Genomic DNA, 15,399 nt, shown 5'->3' with positions numbered 1-15,399 from the left:
CTTTCAAATGATGTTGCTAATTACTGGGTAAAGTTAAGGAATACAAGCAGTCAAATAAAAAGGGTAAATGCCTAGGTAATCTGCAAATCAAGGTAGTGTGATAAGCAAATGCAAAGAAAATGAGGGCAGCAGGCTGCATGAAGTAAATTAACTGGTTTGATCGCTACACAATAGAACACAGATAATGATGTGTTGTGGTTTTCACCACATGATAAGTACTTGCAATAGTCTCTTACTTAAACTACAGGCATCAGCTCCTAAACATTGACTGCTAACATAACATATTGTGTCTAGAAGCTTAGACTGGGAAAAAAGATCTCAGGAAAATTCAAAATGATTTGAAAATATAAAAATGTATGTTAATTTATCTGTCAAAATACTGGGGTGTGGCAAATTCTCTAAAAGGGCTGGCTGAAAAACCTTTGCCTCAAACAAACAGAAATTAAGAGTTAGGGCTTAGACAGACATTTAGCTTAAAAAACTGAAACACATCCCAGATAATAATAGACAAATGGTAAAATATTGATCTGGTATTCTGGGAACTTACTTGAGAAGGGGGGGGGGGGTTGTGGTTAAAAAGCAATGCAACCTCCTTTCTTTTTTTGCGTCAGATTGTGCCTGTCTAGCACTTGATGGGTGGATGCAATCTGTGTCAATATTTTAACAGACAAAAATAGTCTAAAACTGACCAGAATATATGTATCCTGCTTCTTTAATATAACAAAATAGGAAGTTAACATTGATAGAAGAGATGCTATATACCCCTGATATACCCCTAATACTTTCTAGAGTTCAGCTGCAGAAATGACGTTTTAACTACTTAAAATATATTTCAGCAGCTTGACTACAAACATGTAAGTTTCAAATTTTCCTCATGGGGGCACTTCTGAAAAAAAACAAACTCAAAGGTTTTACCCAGTTTGTTTAGTTTATACCTGTTTTCTCAGCCTCAGCAGCAGTTCTTGCAACAGTAACCTACTTCATCAAGAACCGCCAAAGCCTACTATAGCACATTTTGTGAAAAGATAATTTATTCACATTTCCTGGTTTTGCATAGCTAAAGGTAGCACTCAGAAACAGAGTAACTTACACTTCCCTCAACATGAGCTCAGCTTGACTGACATCAAATACTGCACAAGTTTTCTATTCTTAGAAGCAATGGGTACCTACTCAACACAGTGGGGACTTGCACAAACATAAAAGCAAACATGTTCATGGTGAATACTTTCCTAATTAGGGTGCTTTTGGAAATACCCTCTTTTAGTGCAGCCCTGGCTAACTGCATATATGGCCCATATCTATATGCCACTAAGTGAATGTTATATCAGTCTGCCTGATTGACCACAATTTATTATTCTGCCTCTACCATTTCAAAACTACAAGACAGTAGGACAACTGATCAAATTGGTGAAGATTACTCTTTTAGGAGACAAGAAAATATCCGGATGACCCAGATTATACAGGTGAAAAAAATAACAGAGACACAGAGCAGAGAAGAAAACGGTGAACTGAAACTCTCAAGAGAACACAATCTACTTAGAAGCGCAGAGGTGATAACTATATTTTGCATGCCATCGCATCTGCACTGTGCTGCCATGAATAGAAATTGACAAAGCAACAACTCCAGAGTAGGAAGTATTTTACAGTTTATCAGTGTTTAAATTATCTATGTATCTATCTATATATCTATAGCTGTATAGATCTACATATATCGATATATCTATCTATTTATATCTATATATCTATATCTAGATAGATAGATAGATAGATACCAGTACTAATTTTTAAACTATAAGAGTCAGCGCTCACCAATAAACATATTTGCATTGCTCTTTTTTATGATAGTCATTTTTAAATCTATATAAATGCAAGTGTGATTACAAAAGTAGAAAGATGCAAGTAGAAAAGTATAAACTATTTGCTATCATGTGCAGGGAAAAATGCAGTATGAATATGTATACAAATAACAGATTGTTGTTGCAGGAATTAAATAGAAAGCAGTATGTAATGACAACCAGTATAACTGGTTAAAATGCATGATGCATAGACAGAAAAAGAGCAGAGTGTTGGGGGAGGAGGGCATTTCAATGCAGGGCTACAGTGCAGGGGTTAGGTGTGTGTGTGTGGCAAAAGGAGGATTTGAGGCAGAGCAGAAAGGGAGTTGAGTGCCCTGACAGCCTTGTGATGGAAGCTGTCCCTCAGCTGGCTGGTCCTGGAGACCAGCCTGGAGACTACGCAGTCTCCTCCCTGATGGCAGCAGGCTGAAAAGGCTGCATGAATGGTGGATGGGATCTCCTGCAATACGGATGGCTTTGCGGGTGAGGCGGGCTTTGTACTGTTCTTGGAGTGGTGGAAGGGAGCTGCCTGTGATCTTCTCCATTACTCTGATGATGTGCTGCAGGGACCTGCGGCTGGATGCAGTGAAGGTGCTGTATCACACTGTGATGCAGCTTGACAGGACACTCTTGATTGTCCCCCTGTTGAAGTTGCACAGGTTGGGGGTGGGGTGGGGTGGCAGCTTTTCTTAGTTTGTGGAGGAAGTGGAGGCTTTGGTGAGCCCTCTTGGCTAGTGGTGAGGTGGTGCAGGAGAGATCCTCTTAGGTGTGCACATCCAGGAACTTTGTGCTGTTAATGCTTTCCACAGTAGCACCGTTGACGGTCAGAGAGGAGTGTTGGGTGTGCGCTCGCCTGTAATCCACAACAAACTCTTTTGTCTTCTCCCCATTCCAGGAGAGATTGTTTGACCAAGAGGTCAAATGGGGGGGGGGGGGGGATTTATATGCCTCAAAGCGTGCGAAGAACCTGCTCAGTTTGTTTAGCAGAGAGGTTTAACTGTCAAAGGTCTGCGGTGGGGACTTTGAATCTTTTGGAGTTTTTGGTTATTTGTTTTTGAGTTTTCTGGACTAATTAGCTTTCAATCCCCTCAGCAATCAGCCATCTGCCCCCATCCAGTCAGCTCAGTCCACTCCTCAGTCACCTGTCTCCAGTCAATCAGCCCAGATCAGCCCCACCTGTAGCCACTAATTACTGTAAACTCTGTTCACCTGCCTACCTGCCTCTTTCATCCACTCACTGCCAGAATGCCTCGTCTTGCCTCATGTGCACTGCCGCCTTGTCACTCTCAGTTTATATGTGCTCAGCCTGTTGGAATCTTTACCCCGTGTTCAGCCCCCACTAAGTTACATTGCCTGCATGCTGCTCAGCTTCTGCCCTGTTTTCTGTGAGGTCCAGCTGCTTGCACTGCCTGTTCTGGTGGGTCACTGGTCTGCACCTTCTGTTATGTGATTATTCACATTGTTGAATAAACTTTAATAAACAAACCAAGCTCTATGTCTGGCTGAATACAGAGTTCTCCAGCAGTATTCCTAACATCTGGAGGTTGGTGGAGTTGAGGGAGGCAGCTTGCCCTAACACCTTCCAGTCTATGGTATTAAAACAGTCCTGAAGTGCCTCTACAGCCTCTTCTGGCAACACTCGCACCCAATTCCGAACTGGTTTGGTGACTTTAACCAGTGGTCTGTATGCTGGCATTAGCATGACAGTGATGTGGTCTGAGGCACCAAGGTGGGGGAGGGGGAAGCCATGTAAGCTCTTCTCTGAAAGGTGTAAACTTGGTCCAGAGTGTTGTTACCCCGAGTTGCAAAGTCTATGTACTGTTGTAGTTTTAGAAACACAGGTTTGGGATTAGCATGATTAAAATCCCCACCAAGATGAGGAGAGCATCTGGCTGGGCTGTCTGCTGCTCACTGATGTGGTGGTAGAGCTCATTCAGAGCCTCACTCCAGTTGTAGTTGAAGTTTGGAGGAATGTTCCCTGCAATGATCACAACAGCTGCAAATTCCCACTCAGGTTGAATGGGTGACACTTAATAATTAAGAGCTCCACTAGTGGCGAGCAGTGCTTGTTCACCACAACAACATCCCTACACCATGCATTATTGATGTAACACATAGCCCCCCCACACCCCTTGCGTTTTACCTCCCTTGACGAGGGCTCTGTCCGCTCGGCAGCATGATAGCCGCTCGAGCTGAGTGGCGCAGTCCGGGACATTGCTGTTAAGCCATGTTTCCCCAAACACAAATACACAGCAGTCCCTCACGTTCCTCTGTGTATTCCTTAAGAGCTGTATTTAGTTCTTTTTATTGTCCAGAGAGTGTACGTTGGCCAGCACGATTGATGGGATGGCCAGCCTGTGAGGGCCAGTTTTTAGCCTGGCTCAGATACCTCTGCACCTGCCCCTCTTTTGTTTCCTCCCACACCGCTTGTGGTGCCTCCACTCTGTGCCAGGTGCAGAAGTACGGTTCAGGCCTTGTACAGGGGTTGGTAAGTGAAGAAGACAGCAAAAGTTATCTTTAAATGCAAAGAAGGGTGATCCATGGAACAAGGAACTGATGAATAATTCAATGAAAGCAATGCAGCATTTTATTTATTTATTCATTTATTTATTTATTTTTTTTGGGGGGGGGAGTGATAACTGATTGACTTGACCAAAAACTAAGATAGTTAAACTACAAACTCCAAGGGTCAACATTAATATAAGAAAACTGAACTCAAAGTGCAGTAAAGGTTATATATCATCTTTCAAAAACTCACAAAGTGCTGTATAATACGAATAAAAAAAAATTACACATCTAAAACAATTAAAAAGATGCACAGTGGTCAATGGTTAAATTTTGAGACACAAAATGTTGCCACATACATTTAATTCAATTCAATTTTATTTATATAGCGCCAATTAATGAAACATGTCATCTCGAGGCACTTTACAAAGTCAAAATCAGTCAGGTTATACAGATTGGTCAAAAATGTCCTATATAAGGGAACCAATTGATTGCTTCAAAGTCCCGACAAGCAGCATTCACTCCTGAAGAAGCGTAGAGCTATCCCTCATACTGAGCAATCCCTCATACTGAGCAAGCATGAAGCGACAGTGGAAATAAATACCACCCATTAGCGGGAAAGAAAAACCTCCAGCAGAACCGGGCTCAGTATGAACGGTCATCTGCCTCGACCGACTGGGGGTTACAGAAGACAGAGCAGAGACACAACAAGACAGACAAAAAAAGCACAGAAGCACACATTGATCCAGTAATCGGTTTTACATTATATGGTAGTAGCGGATGAGCCGTCTTCTCTGGATGATGTCACAGTTTAACAGAACGTCAGACCAGGTGTGCCTACTATGAAGAAAAAGAGAGAGAGCAAAAAGTTAAAAGCTGAAATGACGACAGTCATTTCAATGTAATACAATGCAAAACTGGAGAACAGTAGACTGAAGAACAGTAGAAATCAGTAGAGCGAGAAAATTAGACCCTGATGTCCTCCAGTAGCCTATGCCTATCACAGCACAACTATAGAGGTAGCTCAGGGTAACATGAGCCACTCTAACTATACGCTTTGTCAAAAAGGAAAGTTTTAAGATTAGTCTTAAAAATAGATAGGGTGTCTGCCTCATGGACCAAAACTGGGAGTTGGTTCCACAGGAGAGGAGCCTGATAGCTAAAGGATCTGCCTCCCATTCTACTTTTAGAGACTCTAGGAACCACCAGCAGACCTGCAGTCTGAGAGCAAAGTGCTCTGTTAGGAATATACAGGATAATCAGAGCTCTGATATATCATGGAGCTTGATTATTAAGGGCTTTATACGTTAGAAGAAGAATTTTAAATTCTATTCTTGATTTAACAGGAAGCCAATGAAGGGAAGCTAAAATTGGAGAAATGTGATCCCTCTAGTTGATTTTCATTAGAACTCTTGCCGCAGCAGTTTGGATCAGCTGAAGACTTCGAACTACATTTTGTGGACTTCCTGATAGTAAAGAATTACAATAGTCCAGCCTTGAAGTAACAAATACATGGACTAGTTTTTCAGCATCACCCCTGGACAGAAATATTCTAATTTTGGCGATATTCCGGAGGTGAAAAAAGGAAACTCTCAGTTGGGATTTAAATGACATGTCTTGGTCGAAAACAACACCAAGATTTTTAACTTTATTACCAGAGGCCAAGTTAATGCCATCCAGATTAAGTGATTGATTAGGAACTTTATTTTTTGAAGACTCTGGCCCAAATATTACAACTTCTGTCTTGTCAGAATTTAAATGCAGGAAATTTAAAGTCATCCAGCTTTTGATGTCATCAAGACATGACTGCAGTCGAAGTAACTGATTGGATTCATCAGGATTATGGATAAATATAGCTGAGTGTCATCAGCTGCTCTCAGAGCCTTTCCTGACCATATTCACTTTGTGAATCTCCCCGACATTTTTGAACGGGTTTTGTTTCACAATTCTTTCCTGGGTGCAGTCATCCCTATTGCTTGTGCACTTTTTTCTACCATATATTTTCCTTCCATTTGTCTGGTCTTGGACATAGAGCTCTGTGAACAGCCAGCCTCTTTAGAAATTACATTTTGTGTCTTGCCCTCCTTGTGCAAAGTAGTCATCTTTTAGATATCTGTCAGGTCAGCAGTCTTCCTTATGATTGTGTAGTCCACAGAACTGAAGTGAGAGACAATTTAAAGGCCCTTGCACATGTTTTGATTTAAACACCATTAAACACCCTAACAAGGGCGGTCTCTGTACCATGGTCAACATGAAAGCCTGACTGGAAAATATCAAAGCAGCTGGTCATGGTTAAGAAGGTGTTTAATTGTTCAAACACAGCTTTTCAATAATCTTACTGATAAAGGGGATGTTTGAGATGGGCATGTAGTTCTGCAGTGATAGTTTGTTCTTTTTCAACAGTGGTTTAACAACAGCTTTTTTAGAAACTAGGGAAAAACACCTGAGAGACCGGATGTGTTTATTAGCTGAGTCAAATTAGATGTTATGACAGGCAAAACCTTGTTAAAAAAAGCTGTGGGTGGAACATCAAGACAGCAGGAGGAGCTTTTGTAGTTATTTGGCTGAATTGGGACATTTTGTCAAGAGGAGACTGCTTTGGTCCTGAACTTGATATGCATGTACAGACTGCCCCTGTAATCTTTTGGATTTTCTTTGTAAAGAAGTTAGCAAATTTGTTGCACTTCCTGTATGTGCAGGATTCTTCGATGCCGTTCAAAAATTAGACATAAAATGTTCCAAGACCTGCGCTGAATGAGCTGCTCTTGCCACTCACAATGATTTACCAGCTATTATCACGGCACAAATTTGCAAAACGGAGGTGCTGCACGCAATGTGTCCATAATAGCTGCCCTTCATTTCTGGATCTGTGCTATGTCCCACTCAGTCTATTGCACAGCATGTACACATACTAAGGATCTAAGGCTGCTCTCAGAGCCTTTCCTGACCATAATCACCCCTATGCAAGGAAACTACAGTCATAAACATGCATGTAAATACACAGATTATAATTAATACTGAAGAACATAACCCTTATTACAAAATATTCAAGGGGGGAAGGGGCATAATAACTGTTACACCATGCTGTTAAAAGGGGGGCTTCATAGTTGAGCAGTTGGTAGCACTGTTAACTTGAAGGAACATGGCCATTGATTTCAATCCTGGCCTGGGGTCTTTCTACTTGGAAATTGTATGTGTGGGTTCTCTTCGGGTACTCCACTTTCCTCACACAGCCAAAAATAATTTCAATCTGAAAAACTCACACAGAAAGAAAAGGCAATTAGAAGAATTTTATTGATACAATATTTTAAGAGTTTGGCGCTCAGACCTCGGCAGGAAAAATTCACGCTGAATTATACTTTAATATGCATAAGCAGGCGTATGAGAGTAGAGATATTTCCCCCCAGGCCTGAAACTGGTGGTGGAGTGGAGATAAATAAAGTTTGTTCAGTCCGTATGATGATCTGTTTGAGCTAAATGTCCAACTTAGATAAACACAGGTTTGCATGAACTGTCCATGATGAGCAAGCATGAAGCGACTGTGGAGAGGAAAAATTCTGGCAGAACCAGGCTCAACATGGCAGTCTTCTGCCGGACCGTTTTAAGGAGTGACTGGGAATTCCATAAGAGTCCAGGAGGAATTACACTCTGATAGGGACGAGATTGAAGGAGGACCGTAGGAAAGCCAGGCGGAGCTGTGCTACGATGGTGGAGAAGGGGATGGAGGTGCGTTGAATCCGGTCATCAGAGTCCAAACCAGACACGCGCAGCTACCGCTTGCTCGCTGAGGAGAAGGCCGAGACAAGGATGTGGAGTTCTTTTAAGATGAACCCAGGATGCTGATTGGCTTCGAGGAGGAGCAGTTCACAGCTGATTGGCTTGCGTCGGAGGCGGATGAGTCTCTGATTGATGGAGGTAGGCAATAGAGTTTCTTCAGTCTGAATTTTCACTTAAGCTCCATGTTTGTCACATTGCTGTCAGATATAAGTGTGTGGATGTTTTTTTTTTTTTTTTCCCGGTGTCCTCTATGTTGCCCTATGACAGATTAGTGACCTGTGCAGGGTGTACCCGCCTCTCACCCAATGACAGCTGGAAATATGCCCCACCTCCCCTGCAACCTTGCATGGAAAGCTAATATAGTGAATCAATGGATATATATTAAAAAACTCTCCCTTGAAGAAAGCAGTATTTGGTCTGTAAATAATCCAGCAGGACTCAGACATTTAAAACTAGAGGAGTTGTTACATATAATACATTTCCCATGGCACCCAAGCATTTATTATATTGTTTAGAGTCCTAGCTTAGCTTTTTCACAAGTGCTGTCTGACTAAAAAAACAACAAAATCTACAGAACCCTCCCATAGAGATGTCAGAAATTACATAGTTTTCTTATTTTTTAGTTCATCCAAAGTTGAATTCACATTCATACTTTATTGTAACCTTGTCTGCAAAATTAATTTGTGTGTTCACACACACACACATACAAGAATCCATCTTGTACTGCACAGGTTTCAACCATTTGTAATGAAAGCAAGAGCTGACTAGCCCAAACCAACATAAACATGACATGTTTATGGCAGCACAAGAGAACGCACGTGTAGCTGCTGCTATAAAATCTGTTTTGACAGAATCCACAACTTCATCTTTGAAAGAAGAACAGCAAGAAGTGTCTTGACTAGCCTACCTTCTTGTGGTTCCTCATGACATCTGCTGTTTACATTTTAATTTGATAATTGACTAAAACCAACCTGGTAGGCGGACACGTTCCCTCTAATTCTTCATGTGTCTGAGCACTCACTGGACCTCTGTGAGCAACATCACACAAGCACACTGAGGCTACACCAGTATTACTCCTGTCCAAAATCTGAGATTATAACAAGTTACTAAAAGAATCAAATTACAGCAATAATTTATTTCATAATAATTAGTTTCGATACAACTGATTTAACTACCCAAGACTCAAGCTTACATGTAAGCTTGGGTCTTGGGTTTTTTATGAGCTGTAACATGAAGCTTAGGCGGAAGTTCAATTGAAGAAACTCTATTGCTTACCTCCATCCAATCAGAGGCTCATCCACCTTTGATGCAAGCCAATCAGCTTTGAACCGCTCCTCCACAAAACCCAATCAGCATCCTGGGTTCATCTTAAAAGAACTTCAAATCCACGTCGCCTTCTACCCGGCAAAGTGCAAGCAGTGGTTGCGAGAGATTATAGTGTATAATGGTCTGTCACTTTTTAATTGACGGGTGATTAATGACCCTAATCATTTCCGGTCTCCTTTGATTTCCGGTCTCCCCTTTGATTTCCGGTCCCCCCTCCCCATTTCCGGTCCCCGTTGATTTCCGGCCCCCCTCCCTCGATTTCCGGCCTCCCTTGACTTCCGGCCTCCCTCGATTTCTGGCCCCTCTTGATATCCGGCCTCCCTTTGATTTCCTGCCTTACCCATATTATATTATTGTCATTAATACGATATTATTATTATTATTAATATAGTTATTAACTTTATTATCGTGATTATTTAAGTATGTCTAATGATTCCTTTAATACACATCCAGCTACTTAATTCAGTTTATCCACATCCAGTTATTTAATTTATCTTATACACATCCAATGATTTAATTTTTATCCACATTCAGTTATTTAATTTTTATACACGCTCAATCTGATGCTTAGCAGCAGCATACCACCCATATTAAATGATGATATTAATTATAATACAATTCACTTTATAATTATATCTATTTATTTCGGTTGTACACACGCAATTAATGTATCTTATACGCACTCAATCTAACGCTCAGCAGCAGACCAGCCACACTCTACGTGGAAAAAACCTCCTTCCCGCACCGTTGTGATTGCGCTGAAATAGAGAATCCTTAATCTTTAATCCTGATATAAAGCTCAAGTCAGTCCTCCCTCCAAACTAAAGGTTTGGAGCGTCCTCATACTACGGTGGACAGTGTCTTACTGACCACAGGTTTTTGGGTCACGACCTAAATTTCACGAGTTCTGTAGAGGAGGGGAGGAGCTGTGTCAAAACACATGTGTGGCACTGCAGGAAGGGGGACAATATCGATCTTTGCTGACTTGCAGTCAGCAAATTCGTGCAGGGCGTTATCTTATCATTTTCACACAACAGCAAAACCTTCCTTTCAACGAGCATGACATCCTTTCATTGTTAGTTAATAAACACAAACACCGAGCCTCTCTGTTATCTTCATCAACAGAGTGTCTGCTCAGCGCAGATCAGTGGATGGACACTACACTTCCTGGTCAGCTAGGGAGCCGAGCAGGAAACCTCCCCCTTATCTCAATAAGCCACTGACCATCGCTGCTCAGTGCGCCACACACCAGGCCATTGTTAGTTAGCAGAACAGGAAAGCGTTTCAACTTATCTGAATAAGACACTGCTCCGCGCAGGTCGAGGTATCCGGGGCCTCGGTAAAACTTAGTATACCGCTGGAAGTCACGACTCTCTCGGTAAACGCATCCTCTCAGTACCAGAAATGTATAAAGATGCTCATTCGGTGCAAGGTAGTCATCACTCGAGATCATGCAAGAAACCTCTTCAGCTTCGCTCCTCACTAACGCTCTGATCCACCCCGAGGGTCAGAACGCAAGCTCCAACCCACAACATGGCATACGCTTCTTTGGTAAGTTCTAATGAATATATTCTAACGATGTTTTAAGTTATATGTTGAATATACGGTGTGGGAATCCCCCCTATGACGCCACTGATCATGTGATACCGTAGTAATGTCACTTGGGGAATCCCCCCTTACGCTTTTCGGCTGTGTAACAATATATGTTTAATTATTTTTCAGACCTCACAGGTGTGGAGCAAGAAAATGTACTTTTAACACCGTTCAACTACGGTAGGATTTGCTTTCATAAAGATAAAGTATCTAAAGTATTTAAAGATACTAATACGTTGTTTTAACCATTTTATCTTTATTGTTTTAGGTTTTTTTGATGAGACGAGCGGTAATCCTTACCTACAGCACGGTGTTCACCAGGCTCAGCCGCAAAGAACCCGGCCAGAGAGCAAACTTACACTGAAAAACCGCCCGTCCCGAAGCAAAACCCGCCAGGACTTTGCCTCGCAAAATACGTCTACCCCTAAACAAGAAACAGATAAAGTCATTGATCTGCGTACACCGCCGCCGGTTCGCCAACCTCTCTTCCTCCACTCAGCGGTAGCGGGTATTCAACCTCGCCAGCTGTTTGTAGCACAAACACCCACCCTGCAAAACAACCAAGTCCAAACGGATGTACCACAAGCAACGATTCCACCAGCAAACCATACCAATCGTAAGTTTCTTTATAACTCTGAAACTATCGATTTTATGTTTCTCAACCAGCCCCGTTTCATGTTCTCACTGTATGCCATTGACAGTCACACTGAGCGTTGAAACTTCAGTTCAGACGGTTCAAGACCAGCGGGAGACTACATCATACGGTAGGTAATTTGTGGGACATTCATGTGGCGTGCTACGTTAACACGCAGTTTCCGCTCTAGTTTTACGTGGGTTCGATTCCCCGGTGTGATGCATTTTTTATTTTATTTTTTTAATCTTTTTTATGTATTTCTGCTGCAATCATTGTATGCGTGTAATTCACTCCATTAAAAAGCTCCGTCTTTCTTTCTTAACAGAAGCAGCCCTCCTGAGGGAAAACGGTGCTGAAGGTGCAGAGATACAACCCCCTAACGCACCTCAAACTGATCTGCCAGCAACCTCTTCAGACGGTGAGTAATACAGTTTTTTTTCATTAATTAACTTAATAGTTAATTTATTATTTCTTTTTTTTACACTCTTAAAGTTTAAACTACTGTTCTGCACGGTTCAAAAACCTCCCTCCCTCTGTATGTTTCAGTTTCTCACTCTTTCAGTGTGTGTGTGTGTGTGTGTGTGTGTGTGTGTGTGTGTGTGTGTGTGTGTGTGTGTGTGTGTGTGTGTGTGTGTGTGTGTTTATTTCTGCTGCAATCATTGTATGCGTGTAATTCGCTCCATTAAAAAGCTCCGTCTTTCTTTCTTAACAGAAGCAGCCCTCCTGAGGGAAAACGGTGCTGAAGGTGCAGAGATACAACCCCCTAACGCACCTCAAACTGATCTGCCAGCAACCTCTTCAGACGGTGAGTAATACAGTTTTTTTTCATTAATTAACTTAATAGTTAATTTATTATTTCTTTATTTACACTCTTAAAGTTTAAACTACTGTTCTGCAAGGTTCGAAAATATCCAAGGCCTCCTTCCCTCTGTGTGTGTGTGTGTGTGTGTGTGTGTGTGTGTGTGTGTGTGTGTGTGTGCATGTTCTACCATCTTAATGGGGACCATCACAGGTTTTTAACCTTTGAAGTCAGGACATTTTACAAAGTATGGCAGTGTTAACCTCTGTGTGTGTGTGTGTGTGTGTGTGTGTGTGTGTGTCTGTGTTTGCTACATTGAGGGGACCAACACCTGATAGCACACTCACAGTGTGGGGACCAAATTTTTTGTGGGGACCAAAAACCTAGTCCCCACTAAGTTTTTAATAGATTCGATCAAAGGAAGTTCAATATGATACTCTGACAAATTTTTAGGGTGGTCTCTAAAATACACAAAAACCAACATAGTGTGCTTAAGTGTGTATCAGATTGTCTACTCGGTACCGCCCTTTAGTGGTAGGTTGAGGTACTGCAGGAACGCACACTTACACATCACACACCAATCTTGCTCTGGTGGCATTGTTGGGACAAATGAAAAATCTTTCTTTGTATTTCAAAAAAATCTATTTTAATGCCTTTTTAACATTTCCTTTTTGGTTATTTATAACCTTTGCATATATATTGGAACCATTGGCATGATTGCATATTGATTATTAACTTTCTCAGTGTTACGTTTATCACATAAAACTTTTAAATTATTGGTCAAAACGGGTAAGAACTAAAACCAGTTCAATACACAACACTGATGTTTTTTTTTTTTAGCTATTGTCACTCTGAGGTAATTGTTTATTCTTGCAAAAGAGTAAAAAATCTTTACATTTATGACATGGTAGTAGCATATTACTGAAACTGCTATAATGTTAATCTGGATATGATGACCTCTCTTGGACTGCAAATTCCATGGCAGTGGTGAGGAAGGCCCAGCAGCATCTCCAGATCCTGAGAGTGCAAAACTGTAAAGCTTTACCTGTCTTTGCTATAATTGATACTGGCTTATAAAAATCTATTTAAAATAAATAAACATGCGACGGTTAGTCCAGCACAAGTTAAACCTGGTGGTCGGCCAGCCTTACATTACCGTCTGGGAAACCCTTCTGTTTAGTTTTTTTGTGACAATAGGTAATAATTCAATTCAATGTTATTTATATAGTTCCAATTCATGAAACATGTCACCTAAAGACACATTCCAAAGTCAAATTCAATCAGATTATACAGATTGGATCAGATTATACAGATTAGTCAAAAAATGTCCTATCTAAGGAAACCCAGTAGATTGCATCAAGTCTTGACAAGCAGCATTCACTCTTCCTAAAGGAGCGTACAGCCACAGGGACAGTCGTCTGCTTTGTCCATGGCTTTGCAGCAATCCCTCATACTGAGCAAGCATGAAGCGATAGTGGAAAGGAAGACCCCCCTTTAACAGGAAGGAAATAACACGTACAGAACCAGGCTCAGTGTGAACAGTCATCTGCCTCAATTGACTGGGAGTTAGAAAAGAGAGAGCAGACACAATAAGAGAGTCAAAAAATGCAGAGAAGCACACGTTGATCCAGGAATCTTTTCCATGTTATATGGTAATCGCGGGTGGTTTGTCTTCCCTAGATGATGTCACACCTAACAGAACGCCAGATCAGGTGTACCTACTATGAAGGAAAAAAATTACAACAAAAAGTTAAAAGCTGAAATGACAACGAACAATGCAAATTTGAGATTAGTAGGAGAACTCAGCAGAGAGAAATAGACCCTAATGTTCTCCAGCAGCCTAAGCCTACAGCAGCATAACTATAGAGATAGCTCAGGGTAACTTAAGACACTTTGACTATAATCTTTGTCAAAAAGGATAGTTTTAAGCTTTGTCTTAAAGTAAACAGGGTGTGTGCCTTACCGACCAAAACTGGGAGTTGGTTCCACTGGAGAGGAGCCTGATAACTAAAAGATGTGCCTCCCCTTCTACTTTTAGAAACTCTAGGAACCACCAATAGACTAGCAGTCTATGAGAAAAGTGCTCTGTTAGGAACATATATGGTAATCAGAACTCAAATATATGATGGAGCTTGATTATTAAGTGCTTTGTATGTGAGAAGGAGAATTTTAAATTCTGTTCTTGATTCAACATGAAGCCAATGAAGGGAAGCTACAATTGGAGAAATATGATCTCTATTGTTGATTTTCATCAAAACTGTTGATGCAGCATTTTGGATCAGCTAAAGACTTTAAATTGCATTTTGTGGAATTCCTGATAGTGAAGAATTACAATAGTTCAGCCATGAAATAACAAATGCATGGACAGGTTTTTCAGCATCTCCCCTAGACAGAATATTTCTATTTTTGGCAATATTTCCGGGGGTAAAAAAGGCAACCTCTGGAAACCTGTTTAATATAGGTTTTAAATAACATGTCTTGTTCAAAAATAACACCAACATCTTTTACTACATTACCAGAGGCCAATTTAATGCCATCCAGATTAAGAAGTTTATTTTTTAGGACTCTGGTCCAAAGATTACAACTCCTGTCTTGTCAGAATTTAAAAGCAGGTCATTTAAAGTCATCCCGGTTTTGTTGTCATCAAGGCATGCCTGTAGTTAAATTAATTGATTATATTGATCAGGATTTATGGATAAATATAGCTGAGTGTCATCAGCATAACAGTGGAGGGGAGTGGTGGTCTAGTGGTTAGAGCAATGAGCTTGGGTCCCAGATGTTCTGAGTTCAACTCCCACAGACTGCCACTCTGGGTTCCTGAGCAAAACCCTTAACTCCTGATTGCTCCTCAGGCGCCGCACAGTGGCAGCCCACTGCTCCCCAAGGGGATGGGATAAGATGCAGAAGTGAATTTCTCCATTGTGAGATCA

At 41.3% G+C, this 15,399-nt stretch overlaps 1 protein-coding gene across 3 annotated transcripts; it reads left to right on the top strand.

Moving 5' to 3' along the window:
* The first annotated feature begins 10,612 nt into the window (after window positions 1-10,612).
* Window positions 10,613-12,513, top strand: LOC118560106. Of its 3 annotated transcripts, none has more exons than XM_036130829.1 (6): window positions 10,613-10,994; window positions 11,166-11,216; window positions 11,305-11,652; window positions 11,738-11,800; window positions 11,999-12,088; window positions 12,383-12,513. In XM_036130829.1, exons 1-6 carry the CDS (start codon window positions 10,895-10,897, stop codon window positions 12,481-12,483), a joined length of 753 nt encoding a protein of 250 aa, XP_035986722.1. In that variant the 5' UTR covers window positions 10,613-10,894; the 3' UTR covers window positions 12,484-12,513. The 3 variants fall into 3 exon arrangements, with proteins under 3 accessions (XP_035986722.1, XP_035986721.1, XP_035986720.1); XM_036130828.1 differs by having other exon boundaries at window positions 11,996-12,088; window positions 12,386-12,513; XM_036130827.1 differs by having other exon boundaries at window positions 11,996-12,088.
* Window positions 12,514-15,399: the final 2,886 nt, after the last annotated feature.

The sequence above is a fragment of the Fundulus heteroclitus genome, unplaced genomic scaffold, assembly GCF_011125445.2.
Source record: "Fundulus heteroclitus isolate FHET01 unplaced genomic scaffold, MU-UCD_Fhet_4.1 scaffold_388, whole genome shotgun sequence".
NCBI lineage: Eukaryota > Metazoa > Chordata > Actinopteri > Cyprinodontiformes > Fundulidae > Fundulus > Fundulus heteroclitus.
The sequence above is the reverse complement of the archived record's forward strand: the minus strand, read 5'-3'. Positions and strand labels throughout refer to the sequence as shown.